Here is a 21400-nt window from a genome sequence, read left to right as displayed (position 1 = left end):
TTGCAAAGGAGGAATGAAAAAATAGGATGAATGTTTCCTAAGTTGCAAAGCTTTGACAACAGAACAAGCTTGAAACTAATCAATGTGACTGATTGTCCCGGAACAACAATACCTCAGGTGTAATCAGATGCATCATAACACATAGTGTAATAAAATACTTTCTAAAGTTTATCAAGCATAGCAATGTATTTACGTATGTGTTCTCAGGACCCCCAGGTCCTCCAGGCACCAATGGACATCCAGGTAACCGAGGAGAAAAAGGCAGCAAAGGTGAGGTCAAAGTTACAGAAGCTGTAATTGATGTATTTATATTAACAATGTGACATAAATCTGCCAATGTGAAATGTCATATTCAGTAAGTTTAAAGCAGCAGCCAAGGCCAAATGGAACGAGCTGATGACAGAATCATTCAGAAAAGCAGCGTCACATCTGTATTTATTTTTACAGTGTTTAGTCTAAAACCTGCTTTGGTAAAGAACAAGAAAAGTTTCAACTGTAAAAACTTCATTCATTAGAAGATGCTGTGGGGTCGTGTGCAGCAGAATACATTAGCTTTCAGCTGCTGCTCTGGCAATGATCCCAGCATTGATGACGCATCATCTCCTGTCAGATGGATGATGAGACCTGGTTGATGGATGAGCTGCAGCCGTTATTTCACATAGCTTCACAATGTAGTGCACTGACATTTGCTGCATGAAATCTCTATCAGGGCTGGACTTTTACTCACACTGACAAATTAACCAGCTCTAATGCATATATTTCCCAATAGATAAAACTCTGCGTGGCCTCAAGCTCTCTGCTAAAAAAAGTCTTTGATCAAACTTATATTTTATGATAATTACATTTAGTTGGTTTTTTGTGGTTATTTGTTGGCTCTAGACAAGGACACTAAGGACAGATTGTTGATTCACTAACATCTTCATTTTCCCGAGTCCTCACATAATAATTCTCAGTTAATCATCAATTTAATTCATTTTTTTTTCTTAATTCATTGCCGTTATCTCAGTGCATTTCATTATGTAAAGACTGTAGAATATTAGAGAAAGATAAAAGATGAAGAAACAGTTTGCATCGGTGTACAGAGAGAAGATGAAGCCTTCTCAGGCAGCTGCTGTGACCAGTTGTGGGGTTAAAGCGTCAATATGTTTCTTTTTTACTGCACTGAAAATTTTAATTAGTGAATCTTATTAAGGATGATTAAAAAGGATGTAAAGCGAGTGCTGTAAAAAGAAGTGTTTTAAGTGTAGTGCACTTATACCCAAGATTTACCTGTTATTGAAGTGCTTCAGATGTCCACAGAGATGAATGAAAAACAAGTTCCGTCACCTAAACACTTAAACCCCCACGGACTGCCATTTGGCTTTTCTCTACCTTTAAAACCCAGAGAGCAGCCAAATGGCTTTTAGCTAAGCTTTAGCTTCAGCCAAGTGGAAGCTAAATTGGCTAGTCATTCATATGTATATTAGGTTGTTACCTGGGAATTCTGGAGGGAGGGGAGTGGGGGTGTGTGATTGAGGGCGTGGGGGAGCTGCTAAAAGCTGTGAACTTCCTTTTGTGTTTCATCTTGATGCATTCTCAATCATCCAGGGAAATAAATCTCCAAAAGTCACCAACTTGGAGTGTTTCAGTTTGCCATCTTAGGGAGAAATCAACACACATGGGTGTATGTCCTTTGTTGCTGACATTTATTGATAAAAACAGTACAAAAAACCAACCATTTGTACACATATTTACAAATAATAATAAAAAGTGAGTGAGTACAATTCAACATTTTCAGCAATCACTCACAATCCTGGCACTGCCATGGTATCTGTCGTCTGCATTTACCACATGTGTATCTTTTGCAGTGAACACATCGCACAGTGGCATGATTGTTCTTGCAGTTGTGTTTAGGGTTGCCAACCGTCCCTTAAAATACGGAATCGTCCCGTATTTAGAAACAAAAGTACACGTCCCGTATTGAGCTAATAAGGGACGCACTTTGTCCCGTAATACAGTGAGAATCAAAAGTAGTCTATAAATGTTTATGGAATTAACACTTTGTTTGAAAACATAATTCCCAGCCCCTCTCCTGCTTTGTGACCAATGAGCTGACAGCACACTTATGACAATTCGAGTATGACAATTCAGATTACCGCTCATCTCATTGGTCGGGGAAAGGTCGCTTACGGAGAAAATACCGGAAGACAACCGATGACCACAACAAGAAGCATGGCCAACAGGGAAACAAACGCCGACACTGCGGTGCAAGTCTCGGACGACAGTACACCTAAAGCTGGGCAGACACTGTGCGATTTTTTCAGTCACGTTATTCAGCTCCTGCTCAAACTGCACGATTGACTCGCAGGGGTTAGAAGTTGGTAGGTCACGATGCAGGTCTCACACTATACCGCCCGATGCTCTGATGCGACCTGAGTGCTCACACTGTGCCTCCATAACATGAAGGTTATAACAGAAAATCTGTCGCTCGCTCTCTCTCTGTCTCTCACTCACACAGACACACCACCACCATCAACTTTGCTAAATTGCTAATGAAAAACATGATCAGGCAGCTGTGATTTAGCAGCGATGTAGATCCAACTATTTTCATGGTTGTTGTGGTCGTGATCATTTTGTGAGGCCACATCGAAAAGGCTCGGATGAGCTTTCCAAAGTTCTACAAGTTGTGCCTCCATCGCTTGTGTCCAGATCACACGCTGCACAGCCGTGCTGCGCCGTCTTTTTCACCGACGTTTACGTGTTTGCGCGTGCGCAGTGTGAGCGGCTGTGGTGAGACCCTCACGAGCGATTGATGATCGGGAGCTGGTCGTGAGGTGTTAATCACTTCTCGTTACCCCACGTATACTACACGACGCACGATGAAGGCCAAAATCGGTCCGATCACTCAAAAATCGGCTCAAAATGGGCCTAAAACCGCACAGTGTGAGCCCAGCGTTAGAGCAGCAATGTTTGTTCCCCTCAGAGAAAGGGAAGAATGGGAAAAGGAAAACACCTGGCTGGAAAAAGTTAATATGGGCATGTGCAATGAATATCAGCGCTATGTGGCCAGAAGTGTGATAATATAATTTATTTTGTGTAATAAACAACTGCAAGGATAGATGATTACAACAAATAGATGACTAATACATAAAAGTAATACATAGATGAATAATGATGATGAGTTAAGATGCGTAATCATGGGAACAAGCGGGTTTACAAACAGGAGCAGCTGATTAGCATTAGAAAAGCTGAAATAATATTTCAACTGAAGCCAATTGTACTAAATGCACTAAATGTGCACTGTTACAAGAATATTTTTCTTTCTATTGTTTTCTATTATTTTAAGTTAAGCAGGACAGAGTTCTTTTAAAGAAAGATTTACTTATATTCTCAAAAGTTAAGCATGACAGGCTTCTGTTTAAGAAAGAGACCTGTTTTACTGTGTTAATGTTGTCATTTTGAGCTAAAAATAAATGGCTAAATGATCATTTGTTTCACATGTGTTCATATCACAAAGAATACACATCTACTTAAATCAAATTCAAGTCAAAGGGTTAAAAAAAATAATTTCACACACAAAAAAAGAGCTAGAAAATTCACCACACTGGGAAGGGTGAAGACAACTGGGTCGCCCGGCCCTGGCCACGAGGTGTCCCTTATTTATTTTTCAGGGAGTTGGCAACCCTAGTTGTGTTTGACCTGACACATGGCTCTTTTTCCAGGGCTAGGTGTGGAGGGTTGTGTCCGAAGCAACTGTTCTTTTCTTGCCTTCTTCGCAGCTACATGAGAGTGAGCCAACTCTGTTGCAAGCGCCACCAGGAAGTCCACCCGTCTTTCCTTCGTCCCGGTGCATGCTTGATACAGCCAATTTAGCTTCCACTTGGCTGAAGCTAAAGCTTAGCTAAAAGCCTACCAGCCATTTGGCTGCTCTCGGGTTTTATAGGTAGAAAGGTAGAAGCCTGGGGATGCTAGTGTAAAATAGTCACGTTCTGTGCGGTGACAAAGTATTTGACAGCTCCCTGATTTCTTACCTTTTTGTATTTCTGTTGCACTCACTTGTTTCCGATGTTTCAAATCATCACATCATTTTAGACAAAGATAACCTGAGTGAACAGGAAATGCAGGTTTTAAATTGCAATTTCATTTATTGGGAAAAAAGATATCTAAACCTACCGGGACCTATATCCAGCCCTGTGCTCATATATTGGTTTCTATTACTTTTACATCTTGATGAAATCTTCCTCCATGTTCATTTCTGAGATTGGTCAAATCTGGAGAAAGAAAGTTGTGATAATAACATACAAAGTACATCGTTACTGACATTTTGGCCCCATTAGCTGATGTGCTTTTGTGGATCTCAATCAGGCACCCCTGTGTCAGGAAGGTCTGGAACCTGCTCTCGGTTTAAAAGGTCGGAGTCTCTGATCCTATACTCAAGAAAGAAAAAAAAACAACCTTTGAATGAACATAAAAAAATGATCATGCAATGAATTTCCACGTGATTCAATTTCTTTATTATAGCAAGGAGACCACAGACAACCATTCACACCTATGGACCATTTAGCATCCTTACCCTAACCCTACTAACTGCATGTACCTAAAGGGCCACAAACGCAGGGACAACATGCAAACATGCACAGAAAGCCCAATTGGTGGATTCGAACTCTTGCTCTGAGGCAACAGTGCTACTCACCAACCTGTCACTCCATACTGTAGAAAAAGTAGGAAAGCTATGATTTCAAGGCTTGAATTTTTTTTACATTTTTGTCCTTGACAGGTTAAGCCACAGTAAACAACAATAGCATGTACGTGCTGTGTGTTTACTTGCCTCTAATAACCCCAGTGACTTTCCTGTGGTTTGAAATCTCTTGTGATCAAGCGCTAACAGCTTCGCAGTCCTCCAGATGTCGATCATGCATCCTCTGAAGATTTGGTTGCCAGGTTGGCCTCTGATTAAGCCTGAAAAACTACAGAGTTCATTTTTAATGCTATTATGACATCTGAGTGATTTGATGTCAATAATAAACAGGTTTTTACCTTTACAGTTTCACAAGGTGAAAAATAGAATGTCCACAACTCAGCTAATGCTGATTTTGAGAGGAGAGAGGTTGAGGAGAGAATGGGCAGAATTCAGGCTGAAGAAAAGTATTTCTGTTCTGTGTTGATGTAATCCAGCCAAGTCCTTGGAAGTTGTCTTCCTGCAGAAATCAGTGGAAATCCAAATCCTCTTGATTTTGTAATCTAACATGGCAAAAATGAGAAAAACACAAAACCAAACTGTAAGACAACACAGAAGTACATACAAGCATGCGCATCAAATTACAGGAAAAGACCAGAATATCAGGAATCATTATTGCTCAAACTGCAGTTCTTCATGATAATTAGACTTATACTTTGATTACATCTTTCATTAAGAATAAAAATGATTTACTATTAGCAAAAGCACATACAGATAAACTATCATAGCACTTTGCATCACTGTAAACATAAAAGGCTGGATGGTATCACCTCTCTCCAATTTAATATGAGCTAAGCCGGCAAATTCAGACTCTGTCGATCCCACCTTTCTTGACATGCTGTTTCTGAGGTAGAAAGTTGCACAGACAGAGCATTCGTTTTTCAATTTCTAATACCCAACCAATAAGTTACGGTGAAGTTGAATCTCCTGAATAGAGAGACAAGACGAGAGTTCAGCTGTTTGACCAAGTGGAAGTCGCTAACTCCCACTCGATTTTGTGATCGATGTAAACTTAAAAAAATATATCAGCTCTTTTACTTCTGTGGTGACACTACAGGGTTAATATAACTGATCTAAACACTAATGTCTAGGTACAGTGTATATTTTGCTGAATAAACCATGTTACTAATATCAAGCACAAACTTACTATTTTAAATCGGTTCAACAGAAAACCATGGTGAGGTGACTTTGTTTTCCTGATGTGTAGCATCTGCATAGCTTCTACAGCACAAGTTTCTTCCGTAATACAGTCAACAAAAATAAAAATAGACGTTAAATTTATTAAGTATTTGAAAGATTATTCAGTCATTAACTTTGGCAGTTCATGGATTTTGCAAACTATCATCATATGTTGTGGAAACAACTTGATTATCTAGGAAATAGATTTTTCTACTTTTACGTTGATATAAAATGTGCCAAAATTAGAAAATCGCCTTTAAATGAAATTACTTTTTTAGGGAACAAGTTTGTATTTTTATTTTTCAAAAAACGGAATTTTATAGTTTTTTTTTTTATAGAATAGCTTATAGCATATTGGTATGTAAATATAATAAATAATATAGAAAAACAACACTAAAAATAGTTCACAATAGAAAGAATTAACAAGATATTCCAACTGATCACAACTTCTACAACAACAATACAAGTCCTGTGTAGAACTGCAATGTTCTTTACATTTTCACTTTCTTTTTTATAATCAAAATTTTATGCATTTTATAAAAATATGATGTGGAGTAATAAAATTGGTTTGTCTTGTGGTCATCTTCTAACTGCACTGGCCGTGTGTGCTTTTTTTCTGCATGCTTGCGTCATCAGATATTATAATCCATCACATACCGGTATGTTTCTTTCCAGGAGACCATGGAGATAACGGCCTTCCAGGACCAAAGGGTGAAAGGGGAGACAAAGGAGAACAAGGAGAGCCAGGTACTGGAAAATGGTAGAGTTTAATATGCCTATACAGTCCATCCTGTGGCAGCTATAGTAAGAGCTGCTCACATTCTCTGAAATCTTATCAAAGTTGCTTCAGTGCATCCTTTACAACCAGCTTCTGTACTGGGGAGACTGGAGATATCATCTCACAGATCAAAGCACGACCCCAGTGCAACATTCAGTACTGTTGGCGACAATATTTTAGCACCTTGGGAACGAGAATGGGTGCCGGGGCAGACCAGACACTCCCACCCAAGGAGTAGGAACGGATGCAGGAGCAGGCTGGGTCATGGCTGCCCTTACCTTGGAGTGGCATCAGCAATGATCTGGCACCCGCTGTCTCTACCTGAGAACCAGGTACTGGAGCGGAAACCAGCAGGGCCCTAACTGATTTGAGACCAGGAAACGCGATTGGCTGAGCCCCAGCCTCCCAAACCTGAGGCACTGGTATGGGTGCAGGGGTAGGCAGGAGCCCAGCTGCCCTCGAAGCAGGAGCTGGTGCCAGCTGGGTCCTAGCCAGTGTCCCCCGAGAAACTAGTACAGCTGCAGGGAATGGGGGGACCTTGGCCACCCTAGGAGCAGGTGTGGGTGCACAACCCATCTCTGCCTTAACTGACTGACTTACACCAATGATCGTTTCAGGCTGTGCTGCTTCATAAACCCTTTCTGAATGAGAAGCATGAGAATTCATCTTTGAGCACAAAAACAGTCTCAGAGAATGCAGGTCATGAATAAATGAATAGTCTGAGGGAGTCTTTCAAAAAGTAGTTTCATATACATAATCCTCATGCACAGTCTTGTATTTAGCCAGTTCAGAAGCACAAATGTATGTTTGAGCTTCTGGAAAAAAACGAGCCGTTTATTGTGGCTGATAATGAACAAGAACAAAACAGAGAAACAAAATTAAACGAAGAGCCAACCATAAAAAAACTAAATACAAAATACCTGAAACACATGGAAAGAATGAGAGGACATGGAGACACGAGGGAGGACAGAAGATTTACAGACTGAGGGAGAGACAATAAATACGCTGAGGGATGACGAGGGAAGTGGAAACAGCTGGAGTGAACAAGATGTGATGAGACAGGGGAAGCAAAACTTAGCACACTGAACACAGGACGAGAGAATGAACAGGAAACACTGAGACTTAAGACATACAGCCGGATACAGCAATGGAGATAAACAAGCAGGGTGTCATGCGGCGGCTGTGTGAAGGCAAGAGAGGACCCAAAATGCACGGCTCTAGACACACGGGGATGAACTCAAAGGCAGGTCTTTATTAACAGGAACATAAGAAGTCAACTATACTGGGAGCAACTAAAGCTGAGGCGCTGGGAAGACACGGTAAATGCACACAACCTAGAGGGACGACGCAACACGGAACAAAGGGACACTTTGACATAAATACACAGAAGGTAATGAGGGAAGTGGGAACACACGGGGAACACAGCTGAAGACAATTACTCGTGACAGAGCGGGGAGGACACGAACCTGAAAATACTGACACCAAGATGTGGACCTTGAACACAACACAGTACACAGAGATGGGCACAGAGAGAGAGGCAGAGAAGAAGGATGAATATGGGGGGATGAGGAGAACACAGAACACAAAGGACGGGAACACGGTACCAGAACAAACACCACAATAACAGCATGGACACAGGGGGGATCCAAATACCAAACCAAACAATCCAATGAACATAAGGAACAAAATACAAAACCACAGGAAAACTAAGAACACTGGGTCAAAATGACCCAGGACCATGACACAGGGAGGCAAACGATGAGACACAAGGAGAGCAACAGCATGTCTACACACACACAAAGTCTAGACATTAGAATTATTTTTATTACTCAAACTGCATATCTCATTCAGCATGTTAATTAGACATATTCAATTCAATATTTTATTGTCCCACAAGGGGAAGCAATAAGAATAAACAAAACAATGATAAAAAGCCACAAGACAGTTATTTGCCATTAAGGAGACGGGTTGCAGTTGGGATAAAAGAAACCTGGAGTCTCTTGTTCTTCCTCACAGGTTCTCTAAAACGACGGCCAGAGTCAAACTCACTTCAAACAATTTATAATAAAAAGAGCCTTCCTTCCTCTTCCTTATATCTTTGACTATAGCTTCAATTTGCACACATGAACTTTGTTTAGCACTCTGTATCACTTTAAACTTAAAAGGCCAGATGTCTTTTTACCCTCTCAGACTTAATAAGAGGCGAGCAGGGAGGGCTTCATTCTCTCAGTCCAACCTTTCTCGACTGGAAGGCAGCCTTCACCTTCCACTTCTTCTCTGGCTCCTCTGTGAGCTCTCGGTATTCCTCGAGCTTCTCACATTCCTTCTTCCTGGTGTTGCTACCACTTGGTATCACTACATCGATCCCTACAGCCTTCTTCCTCTACTTGTTCTTCCGATTCAGCTGACTCCTCAGGATGTTTCTTACGCTCTGCAGGTATTTTGTGGTTGAGACTTTCCGAGCAGTTTGGTTTCCCTCTGTGACACCAAGGTACTTGAAACTGACATCCATTGTTAGTCAGTGGTACCAGCTTCAGTCATTATGCAAATGTACCGGAAAACACAACAAGTTTTAACCGTCTAGCTTAGATTGGAGGTTATGTTGAAGAATTTGGAAATCATTGTCGTTCTTCATTATTCTAACAACTTTGTGCAATGTACCGGTACCACTGGCAGCCAAACAGCTCCAGAGCCAGATGTTATCACCATCATCAAGGTATAAATAATATGCTTCATTTTAAAAGCCCTAACTGTCATGAACAGTCAGGGCGGGATTGGACCCTGAATGCAGACAAGATCATTATATCAATAAGAGAACAGAAAGAGAAAAGTCACAACACAAACTAACCTGTCTAAAGGAAAAAACAACACAACCAACAACCAGACGCACTTCTGTGGCCGGCCAGCCTTCACTAGTAGCAGCAAAAAAACATCTACACTGTTCCCGAAACTGTCAAAACGACTGTGTCTTTCCATTCTGCTCAGCAGAATCTCAGACTCTAGAGAGCAGAGAAAATTGCAAGTGGACCTCAAACAGACTTTATAATGTTTTATGGCTAACTGCTCAGTGAGTCCAGGTGCAGGCTGGGAAAAATGAGCAGCAGAGGAAGAGAAACAGCACCTCACCTGCACATCCCCATTGCATGTAACAGAGGCCAGATGGTTCAGTTTTTGTCTCATCTGGCCATAAACCTGTCCTGCAGAAAGGCTATTCATTGTGAGCAGCTGCTAAGATCGTCAGCTGAAACAATGTATGTAAGTTTGTGTTATTTGGATGTTTCACGGCTTTGGTGTTCTTCTGAAAGGTGACTACAAATGTCACCCTTAGATAAGAGGAAACTGGTTGGGATGTCTGTCTTTTGTTAATTTACATTTACGAGTTAAAATTTGCTCCCATAAAAGTTAAACAGACATTTTAAAATCACCATTGTTGTCTTTACAAATGCAGGTCCTAGGGGTCCACCTGGGGATCAAGGACCAGGTGCAAAGGGAGAGAAAGGTGACCCTGGCAGTCCAGGTAAGGTTTTTGGTTAAATTCATTGCAGCCGTGTTGAGGATTCACTCAAATTCAAACTGAAGCAGATTATACACTAGGGCGACCAATCATCCTCTTTCTCTGCACTTGTTGACTTGTAAAAGACTATATGACATTTTTTATTTCACCATTCATTAACCGCACAGAGAAGGCATCGTTTAAATATGTCAAAGTTTTCTTTAAGGCAAAAAGAATTTTCTGGCACAACTTCACCTGCTTCCAAGGTGCATGGAGAGGATAAAAGAATTCACAAAGCAGAAACTCCAGCAACACTTGAGGGAAGATGAACAACTTTAATAATAGATGTTTCGGCTTGTGGCCTTCATCAGGGTCCTGATGAAGGCCACAAGCCGAGGATATGCTTCCTAGATATTCCAGCATTGTCCCTAGATATATTCCGGTCCTGGGTGACCGACTGCACCAGCGTAGGGGCTGACAATGGATCCCTGGTTTTCATCCCAATCACTAATGGCAGTTATGGTGACACCGCCTAGGCCAGGGCTGTCGAACTCATTTTACATTGCAGGCCACGTACGACCCATCTAAGCGGTCGGACCGGTGAATCTCCCCTTTCTGTCAGTGTAAAGAAGTTTCATATTTAACAGTTTTTCTACATGATAAAGAAAAAGAAACAAAATAAATATTTATATTAGAAAGTGAAAATCAGAAACCTTGTTTTTCACAAAGTTACAGAGGTTTTATTAGAAACATAGCTATGCGTTTAGCAATTTGGCATAATTCACTACCAATAAAAGGTTAAATTTTTTTGTAGTGAATAGCAGGAATGAGGCTTTCTTGTCAGAAGTCATTTTAGGAAAACAGAAAAACAGCAGCCAGCAGCACTGTACACAACTGGTGCGTAATAAACAAGTAAATAAGGCAGATAATAGAGATTTTTGATGGGAAACTGGTCCTGAAGCACACAGAGATGGAGCTGATTTGGTGAATTTGGCTCGCAGAGTGATCAATCCTGCAGTTTTGCAAGATGTCTGTTATGACTTTACATGCCTTTATGCACCTCCCTTTGTTAATCCGTTCAATACTTTCTCCCTGTGTCAATTCTCATTATTACACATAATTTATGGACACATATGGTTTGATTTCTGTGCATGTATGGATAGGATGGGTTGTTACTGTTGTTACTGATTCTCTGGTGAGAATTTTATGTCAATACCACCTTCAGAAATATATTGTCTTGAACGTATACACAAAACTGAATGTGTACACAAAACTGAATGTGTACACAAAACTGAATGTATACACAAAACTGAATGTGTACACAAAACTGAATGTATACACAAAACTGAATGTGTACACAAAACTGAATGTGTACACAAATCCAGAAATAAACGGACTGAAAATTATTTAAGGCTTTTCTAGCCTAACTGAGCACTCAGAACACTGGTGGATACACTGAGGGCAATTTGGACTTCATCCCTCTTCTTTTCTTTGTAGGTCACAGCAAACCTTATTTGAAAATGGAAATACTTTGCATTTACTGTATACGTCATTGTTTTAGTCTTACTGACTATTCAATTCAATTCAATTCAATTTTATTTATATAGCGCCAAATCACAACAAAAGTCGCCTCAAGGCGCTTCATAGATACAGAGAAAAACCCAACAATCATATGACCCCCTATGAGCAAGCACTTTGGCGACAGTGGGAAGGAAAAACTCCCTTTTAACAGGAAGAAACCTCCGGCAGAACCAGGCTCAGGGAGGGGCGGGGCCATCTGCTGCGACCGGTTGGGGTGAGAGAAGGAAGACAGGATAAAGACATGCTGTGGAAGAGAGACAGAGGTTAATAACAGATATGATTCAATGCAGAGAGGTCTGTTAATACATAGTGAGTGAGAAAGGTGACTGGAAAGGAAAAACTCAATGCATCATGGGAATCCCCCGGCAGCCTACGTCTATTGCAGCATAACTAAGGGAGGATTCAGGATCACCTGGTCCAGCCCTAACTATATGCTTTAGCAAAAAGGAAAGTTTGAAGCCTAATCTTGAAAGTAGAGATAGTGTCTGTCTCCTGAATCCAAACTGGAAGCTGGTTCCACAGAAGAGGGGCCTGAAAACTGAAGGCTCTGCCTCCCATTCTACTTTTAAATACTCTAGGAACAACAAGTAGGCCTGCAGAGCGAGAGCGAAGTGCTCTAATAGGGTGATATGGTACTACAAGGTCATTAAGATAAGATGGGGCCTGATTATTTAAGACCTTGTATGTGAGGAGCAGGATTTTGAATTCAATTCTGGATTTAACAGGAAGCCAAAACAAAGGAAGCTCTCTCTTTCTAGTCCCTGTCAGGACTCTTGCTGCAGCATTTTGGATCAGCTGAAGGCTTTTCAGGGAGTTTCTAGGACTTCCTGATAATAATGAATTACAGTCGTCCAGCCTGGAAGTAATAAATGCATGAACTAGTTTTTCAGCGTCACTCTGAGACAGGATATTTCTAATTTTAGAGATGTTGCGCAAATGGAAGAAAGCAGTCTTACATATTTGTTTAATATGTGCTTTGAAGGACATGTCCTGGTCAAAAATGACTCCAAGGTTCCTCACAGTGTTACTGGAGGCCAAGGTAATGCCATCCAGAGTAAGAATCTGGTTAGATACCATATTTCTAAGATTTTCAGGGCAGAGTACAATAACCTCAGTTTGATCTGAATTAAGAAGCAGAAAGTTAGCGGCCATCCAGGTCTTTATGTCTTTAAGACATTCCTGCAGTTTAACTAATTGGTGTGTGTTATCTGGCTTCATGGACAGATAGAGCTGGGTGTCATCGGCATAGCAGTGTAAATGTATGTTATGTCTTCTAATGATGCTGCCTAAGGGAAGCATGTATAATGTAAACAGAATTGGTCCTAGCACTGAACCCTGTGGAACTCCATAATTAACCTCAGTGTGTGAAGAGGACTCTCCATTTACATGCACACCTGGAGACCGCTGGAAGCACTGTGAGAATCATGTTCTTTGATTTCTCCAGTGCCTTCAACACCATTCTTCCCTCGGTTCTAAAGGACAAGCTGGTGAACTCTGGAGTGGACCATCACCTCACTACCTGGATCCTGGACTACCTCACCGACCGACCACAGTATGTGAGGACTCAGGGCTGTGTGTCGGACAGGGTCGTCTGCAGTACGGGGGCCCCACAGGGAACGGTTCTGGCTCCGTTCCTCTTCACCATCTACACTGCAGACTTCTCCCACAATTCCACCCAGTGCTTCCTGCAGAAGTTCTCTGATGACTCTGCAATAGTCGGCCTCATCACTGATGGGGACGACAAGGAGTACAGAGGTCTGACCCAAGACTTTGTGGACTGGTGCCAGCTGAACTACCTCCAGATCAACGCCAGTAAAACCAAGGAACTGGTGGTAGACTTCCGCAGGCACAAGCATTCTCCACTGCAACCACTGAACATCCAAGGTATGGACATTGAGGCTGTGGACAGCTACAGGTACCTTGGTGTTCATCTGAACAACAGACTGGACTGGACTCATAACTCAGACGCCCTCTACAGGAAAGGGCAGAGCAGGCTGTACCTGCTGCGGAGACTCAGGTCGTTTGGAGTGGAGGGCCCACTCCTGAAGACCTTCTATGACTCTGTTGTGGCTTCTGCTATCTTTTATGGTGTGGTCTGCTGGGGCGGCAGCATCTCTGCTGGGGACAGGAAGAGACTGAACAGGGTGATCCGAAGGGCCAGCTCTGTTCTAGGATGCCCTCTGGACCCAGTGGAGGTGGTGAGTGACAGGAGAACGGCGGCTAAGCTGTCATCCCTGTTGGACAACGTCTCCCACCCCATGCAGCAGACTGTGACAGCACTGAGCAGCTCCTTCAGTGGGAGACTGCGGCACCCACGGTGTGGGACGGAGAGATTTCGCAGGTCTTTCCTCCCCACTGCTGTCAGACTCCATAATAAAGACTTTAACTGATCAAGCACACACATCCATACATATGCAATAATACTAAGTGCAATAATCCTTTCTGTCATTGTTGTATTTTTACTCAGTTGTATATAGTATTTGTATTTGTATTCTATTTTTATCTTATTGTATATTTATTTTATTTTATTCTACTGTATATAGTATTTTATTCTATTCTGTACAGCTGTGTACTGTATTTATTCTTATTGTATTCTAATTTTTGCCTCATAACCTTTGCACTGTCCACTTCCTGCTGTGACAAAACAAATTTCCCACGTGTGGGACTAATAAAGGTTATCTTATCTTATCTTATCTTATCTTATCTTACAAACTGGAGTCTATTAGATAGATATGATACAAACCACTGCAGCGCAGTACCTGTAATACCTACAGCATGTTCTAATCGCTCTAATAGGATATTATGGTCGACAGTATCGAACGCTGCACTGAGGTCTAGCAGGACAAGCACAGAGATGAGTCCACTGTCAGAGGCCATAAGAAGATCATTTGTAACCTTCACTAAAGCTGTTTCTGTGCTGTGATGAGCTCTGAAACCTGACTGAAACTCTTCAAATAAACCATTCTAATCAACTAATCAAAGTATCAAAAAAATAATCACAGCGTGTCACTTGTGCTGTATTTTGACAAGTTATTGCCTTATTCCATAATGAATTAAATTCATTTTCACCTCAAAGTTCTACACTCAATACCCAATAAGACAAAGTGACAAAAGTTTTCTTGCAATTCTTGCAAATTTATTAAAAATAAAAAACAAAAATATAACACGTGCATAAACATTCACAGCCTTTGCTGAATACATTTTCTGGTGTAACTTTGGCAGAACTGTCGCAAGTCTTTTAAGTATAATGCTTCATGCTTGGCACACTTTTTTGGGCAGTTTCTCCCAGTCTTCTTAGTAGATCCTCTCGGGCTCTACTGGGCATGATGGGAAGTGTTAGTGCACAGCTATTATCAGATCTCTCCAGAGATATTCAGTGGGTTCAAGTCTGGGCTCTGGCTGAGTCACTCAAGGACGTTCACAGGTGGTCCTGAAGCCACTCCTTTGTTATCTTGGCCGTGTGGAGGCCATTGTTTTGTTGGGAGACCTTTGACTAAGTCAAGGTCCAGAGTGCACTGAAGCTGGTTTTCATCATGAATGTGTCCATCACTGCATTCATCTTTCCCTTGACCATGACTAGTGTCCCAGTTCCTGCTGCAGAAATACCATCACATGATGTTTGGTAAAGTGATCATTGGCTTCTTGGCCATTGTGTTGTCCCTGACTAAGGCCCACCAATCCCAATTACTCAGACTGATCAGGATTCCAGCTCTGAGAAGAGTCATGGTGGTTGCAAACGTCTTTATGGATGATCGAGACCACTGTTCTCACTGGGACCTTCCGTGGTGCAGAAATTCTTCCGTACTCATTCCCAGATCTGTGCCTCGACACAATCCTGTCTCAGAGGTCTACAGACAAGTGCTTGGACTTCATGGCTTGGTTTGCACTCTAACCTGCACTGTCAACTGTGGGACCTTAGACAGACATGTACTTTTCCCAATCATGTCCAACCAACTAAATTTAAAACTTTCAAGTTGTAACAGCTGACAAATTATCAGGGGAAACAGGATGCACCTGAGGTCAGTTTTCAGCGTTAATACATATGTTTTGTTATGTCTTTATTTTTAATAAATTTGTGAGAATTTGAAACTTTCAGACTTTTTTAAAACTTTGTCATTGTGGGAAACTGTGAAGAATGATCAGGCGAAAAATGAATTCACGCTATTTTGGAAAAAGTCTCTGACATGACACAATGTGGAACAAGTGAAGTGCTGTGAATACCGTGTGTGTACAGTGTGACTAATGTGAAACAGTGTTTTAAAACAGTATTTGTTAAACCCATACCAATCCATATTCTTATATGTTTGTGCTGTTTGTGTTTTTCTCTTTCATGAGATTTCATTTTGTCATTTTCACGACAGGTCCTAGAGGGCCAAGTGGTTACAATGGAACACAAGGTAAGCACATTTAATCAACAAGCCCGTTTCCACGACTAAAAAAAGGATCCATAACTCAAAACTTCGACTTATTTTCTCAAAATTTCGACTTGTTAACTCAAAATTTCGAGTTAGCGCTGCCAATCGGTAATCTACGTGAATGACGTCATTTCCTTGTTACCCGGAAGCTGAAGCCCTCAGGTAAGCTACCGGTATTACATCCAGTCATGAATGCACAGATTGCTGAGTATTTTCAGCTTGGCTTCAAAAATGATAAAATCCTTGTGTTATTGGCTGAATCACATGGTGTTACTATCAGCAAACGCACTCGCTAAAGCGCCAATTTGTTGCGATCCGGTTTTGCGCGTTAGTCTGCGCCATATGCTTCCCGGTAACAAGAAAGTGACCTCATTCACGTTGATTACTGATTGGCAGAGCTAACTCAAAGTTTTGAGAAAAGTAACTTGAAATTTCGAGCTATGTTTCTTGAAATTTCAAGTTAATAAGTCGAAATTCAAAGAAAGTAGCTCAAAATTTCGAGTTATGGATACGTGTTATTATTTTTTTTTGTAGTGGAAACGGGCTTCCATAAAAGATGGAGAAAATATGACTTGGAGTCTTGTTTCTCTCACACACTGGAAGCTTAGTTTTTCCTTACTTTTTCTGGGGGTTACATATTCCACAAAAAGAGCTGGTTTTGTTAGAAAAGTTCCACTAGGCAACATCTATAAGAGATATCTCATACAGGGAAGTTTAATGTGAGAGCCAGTTCAGTAAACAAAGATCTTTATAATGAATTGAACATAATGACAGATGACCAGTAAGCAGATTGGAGGCTGATTGGCTTGAAGAAGGCAGGCAGAAATATGACTGAACTAGAGCTGTGATGTCAGCAATGAGCTTGAAAGTGTGGGAAAGTGGAAGTGATGAAAGCACAAATTAGGCGCCAAGCGCCCAGGAAGCAGACAGATGTTTGATTGTAGATCTTCCTTAATAAAATTATGTATAAGCTTCAGTCTGTTTGTGATAGATACATTTGGGTCCATGACTGACACCTTGTTGACTTAGATGTTGTAGATGTTTGTTTTCTGTCATCATGCACTTCAGCTGTTTTCTGTAGGGGACAGTGTATAATGCAAAGATTTGTAAAACCTTTTGAATTTAAGTTGCAAGTCTGCACTGCAGTCAAATATTCATCGTGATATAAAATCTATTGTAGTGGTGTACAAAAGCAAAACTGGGAGAAATATGTCTTTGTCTAATAAATGATGGGCCTACTGTAATTTCATATGTCAGCTTTAATCTTTTCTCCACAGGTCTTCCTGGGCCACCAGGTACCAAAGGAGAGAAGGGAGAGATGGGAACAGAGTGTAAGTGCACTTCATGCTGACCTGAGAGCAGCGATAGCTTCAGAAACCTCAGATGTTAAACATTAAAAAATGTATTAAAGGTATTCTAATGTCTAAAGGGACATTAACCATTTTTGACAGAGAGAAAATAAAAGCCTTAGAGTGTTTTGTTATTAGATTTGTACTGATGAAAATAGCATGCAGCACATAGTGATTCAACAAGTATGGCTGCTATATCACAGCAGAAATATCTTGATGCATGCTCAGTCATCCAGGTAAGTAAATCTCACAGCAGAAATATTTAATCGCCAGAACACAAGTTGGCTTTTTGTGAAGTAGTCACAGAAAATGCAGCGTGTTTGTCAGTTAGCATTTCCAGATTTGTCATTTATGAAATGCAAACCAACTAAATGTCTCACAGGGACATTTTTACCATTGTTAACCATCCTGATCTCTTTCATAACAACAATGATTCCAGTAACAACAAAAACCCACTGTTAATCTTGTCACCTCAACTTTGTCCACCACAGTGACTGTGCGTCTTGTGCCAGGAAAAAACCAAGGACGAGTGGAAGTGAAGCACAACAATATCTGGGGCACTGTGTGTGATGACAGATTTGACCGTGTGGATGGCTTGGTGATCTGTAAGATGCTGGGCTTCCAGACTGTCCATTCCACCTTTATTGCCGCCCCAGGTACCAAGCCCACTCTGTCATCTGTTTTCAATGAATCTCAATCTTACTGCTAGAACCTTATTTTATTTATTTATTTATTTATGTAATTTATTTAAAATGCTATTCCCAAATTTCAAAGAAATTAAATAATAAGATGTTGACTTTTTATGGTCAAATAGTAGGAAATCTCATAAAATATAACATAAATTCATAAAGCCACATCTAATTCCAGGTGAATGTAAAATGTGTGCACAGGTTGTAAGTGTAGCACAGAATTTATAGGAACTAAAAGTATATTAAAAAAGTAAACATAGGGACTGTCAATGCAAGCAGGTGGTTTATGTCATAGTATCACAAGATAAAGAACCTTTATGAAGATGCACAGAGACAAAGTGAAGAAAACGAAAGTAAGCCTTTATTTTGGCTGATAAAAATCTGTCAAATAAAAAAGAGCCCACTCACAAAAACTCATAGTTCATAAGCCTAAAACACTGGGTCAGAGAAAAACAGCACAACACCAGTCTGCTCTAACACTTCTTTCCTTCTGTAGGGTCTGGCAAGATCTGGCTGGACGAGCTGCGGTGCACAGGAGCCGAGGACAATATCTTTGATTGCCCTCAAGGTAAAATCGGTGTTAATGACTGCAACCACAATGAAGACGCTGGGTTACACTGTCTGTAGACTGAAGACGGAATCGCTGCTCTCGTGGAATCAAGAGCAACAAAATGTTTTCAGAAACTCAGTGTTCAGTATATATCACAGGAAATATTACACATTTTACTTCACTGTTTTGCTCAAAACTGACTTTAATGATTGAGCTTTAAAAACCTGTTATGAGCTTGTGATTCAGTACTATACAAAAGCCTGCACATTAATGACGTAACAGTAATTTTCCTTGTAGATCACTATAAAATATTCCTGATAAGTTAACTCAGACTGGTGTTTGTAATTGCTTGCAATCTGTGACCTTGCAGCTACACCCCACTAAATACTGCACTTTGTACTGTGAGGTGGCTCTGGATACTCACACCACTGTCAAACACATCGATACACAGCTCACTGACCTGGGAGCAGTACTGAGACTAATGGTGTTCACATCTCAGTCTAATTATATATTCACACAATATATTTTATTCATTTCATTTTAATGTCAATATTTAACATATTAGCTTAAACCAATGCTTCTTACTGACTTCTCTTATGCCCCCCCGGGAAGAAAAAGACATTTTGCGCCCCCCACAACTATAAATAGTATCATTTGTCTATAAAATTGTTATATGTACACCTCGCTTTAACACTTTATCCTTATTTACATTAAAGACACAAAAAAGAAAGAAATACACTGTAGATCAACTTACAACAAAAAATAACTTTATTAACATTGTTTTTTAGTCTGTAAGAGAAAAAATTGCAACAATTTGCCTGAAATAAAAAAAGAAATTAAATCCTTACTTAAACTTTGAACATTTTTTGACCGACTTGAAAAATAAAATTGATCAAACTCAATAAATAATAATAATAATGATGAATTCAAACTGATCAGCAACATTAAATCAGGAGCACAATATATTAAACACTTTAACCTACAAAAAACAAAAATAAATAAAACAAAAGTCAGGATTAATGGCTACAATGAGCAGGTTTTGCAGTGCACATCTTTTCTAAGCGGGTTTGAAGCAGGATCCTGCAGCTCTCACCTCCTGCTCAGTGTTTAGCTGGGACCTGTCTTCAGTGCAGCAACAGCAGAGAAGCCAGTCTCACAAAGACGTTGCAAAAGTAAGAAGAACGCCCACAGCCTTCTGCCCTCAGAGTGGATACTGCTTCTCTACCAGAATTCACTCAGTGTCTGTGATGTGAACTGCAGTCTCAGTGTGGAGTCAGATGTCATGTCAATGAACTGGTTCTCCTCTGCAAAGCTGAAACCAGTTGAAGCTGGTGCTTTGAAAGGATCTCTCGCCCAGTCATACTGGGAACTGTTTTCATGGAAGTACTCTTTAAAGTATCCCATAAATGATGGAATATGCTGCTTAATATATGGAGTGACTGAGGCGGCATCATAGTCAGTAGTTTCAACAAATTCATGCAGGTTCTCAATGAATCTGTGTTTCCTTCATCAACTCGCCTGCCTCGCGTTGCAAGCTTTCGAGTGAAAGAGTTGATCTTGTCCCTTGGAGGTTTTTATCTTTCCCTTGAAGCTGTAGATTTAGTTCATTTAACTTTCCACTCAGGCCAGCCAGTTTTGCCAAGAAGGTCTCATCACTAAATTTTTCTGCAACTTTGCACTTGTGCTCCTGCTCCAAAAACATTCTTATCTGCTCTCTGAGCTCAAAAAGTCGGGACAAGACTTTTCCTGGTGACAGCTGCCTTGCTTCACTGTGAAACAGCACAGCTTGATGTTCGGCTCCCATCTCCTCACAGACAGCAGAGAACACGCTTGTTTTTATTGGTCTGGTCTTTATAAAATTGTCTACACCTATAATTTCAGTCATAACTTCACTTAATTCAGAGGTTGATGCCAGTGCTTCTGTGTGTATAATACAGTGTGTCCACTCAGTTTTAGGTGAGTCCTTTTCTCACCCCTGCCATGTTTTGTGCACCATCACTGCAAATACCAATGCAGTTCTCCCACTTTAGCCCATTCTCAGCCAGGAAGCAGTCCAGCATTTTGAATCATCCTTCAGCTGTGGCTCTGTCTCTGACCTTTTTACAAAAAAGCAGGTCCTGACACAGGGTTAGTCATGTCAAATCGTACATAAGTAATAAACAAACAGTCTTTGTTGCTGTCAATTGCGTCATCAAATTGTAAGGCAAAACGTTTGTCTTTGAGTTTATCTAATGTTAGCAATGTCCTTTATACGTCTGGCAACAGTGTCATTGGACAGAGGGACTGTTTTTAACTTTGCAGCACTTGCATCAGTACGCGAGTCCGTACTCGCGTTCTCGGCGAGTCTGGACTTGCCGGGAGTCCCCTGTTCTTGCCAGGTGTTCTGGGAATCCATCCTACCTGACAAACCATCCTACCCGATGTTTCTGCACATGCGCACAACACGAAATTAAATGGCGAACTGTCCTACCTTTGTGAATATTAGCTAGAAAATACTCTGACAGGTAAAATTAAGTGCCAAACCATCCTACCTTTGTGAATGTGACCTACAAGCATACTTTTTCAGCTAAATTTAAGTGGCAAATCATCCTGCCTTTGTTAATAAGAGCTAGAAACATACTCTGACAGGTAAAATTAAGTGCCAAACCA

The 21400-nt window shown here is 40.8% G+C and overlaps 1 protein-coding gene across 1 annotated transcript in view; it reads left to right on the top strand.

Moving 5' to 3' along the window:
• marco (macrophage receptor with collagenous structure) overlaps positions 1–19575 on the top strand; it is a 28673-nt gene extending 9098 nt beyond the window's left edge. The window contains exons 5-11 of the mRNA XM_086266881.1: positions 208–270; positions 6572–6643; positions 10123–10191; positions 16110–16145; positions 17441–17494; positions 18004–18168; positions 18698–19575. Coding sequence (XP_086123007.1) covers positions 208–270; positions 6572–6643; positions 10123–10191; positions 16110–16145; positions 17441–17494; positions 18004–18168; positions 18698–18828 — 590 coding nt within the window. The 3' untranslated portion in view covers positions 18829–19575. The remainder of the gene's footprint in view (positions 1–207; positions 271–6571; positions 6644–10122; positions 10192–16109; positions 16146–17440; positions 17495–18003; positions 18169–18697) is intronic.
• The last annotated feature ends 1825 nt before the right edge of the window (positions 19576–21400 follow it).

Source organism: Aulonocara sp. 'chitande type north' Nkhata Bay, linkage group LG16 (genome assembly GCF_057382095.1).
Source record: "Aulonocara sp. 'chitande type north' Nkhata Bay isolate Kocher_YH1m ecotype deep benthic linkage group LG16, A_spYH_male_GT1.1, whole genome shotgun sequence".
Lineage (NCBI taxonomy): Eukaryota > Metazoa > Chordata > Actinopteri > Cichliformes > Cichlidae > Aulonocara > Aulonocara sp. 'chitande type north' Nkhata Bay.
Note: the sequence above shows the minus strand (reverse complement) of the source record. Positions and strands in the feature narration are given on the sequence as shown.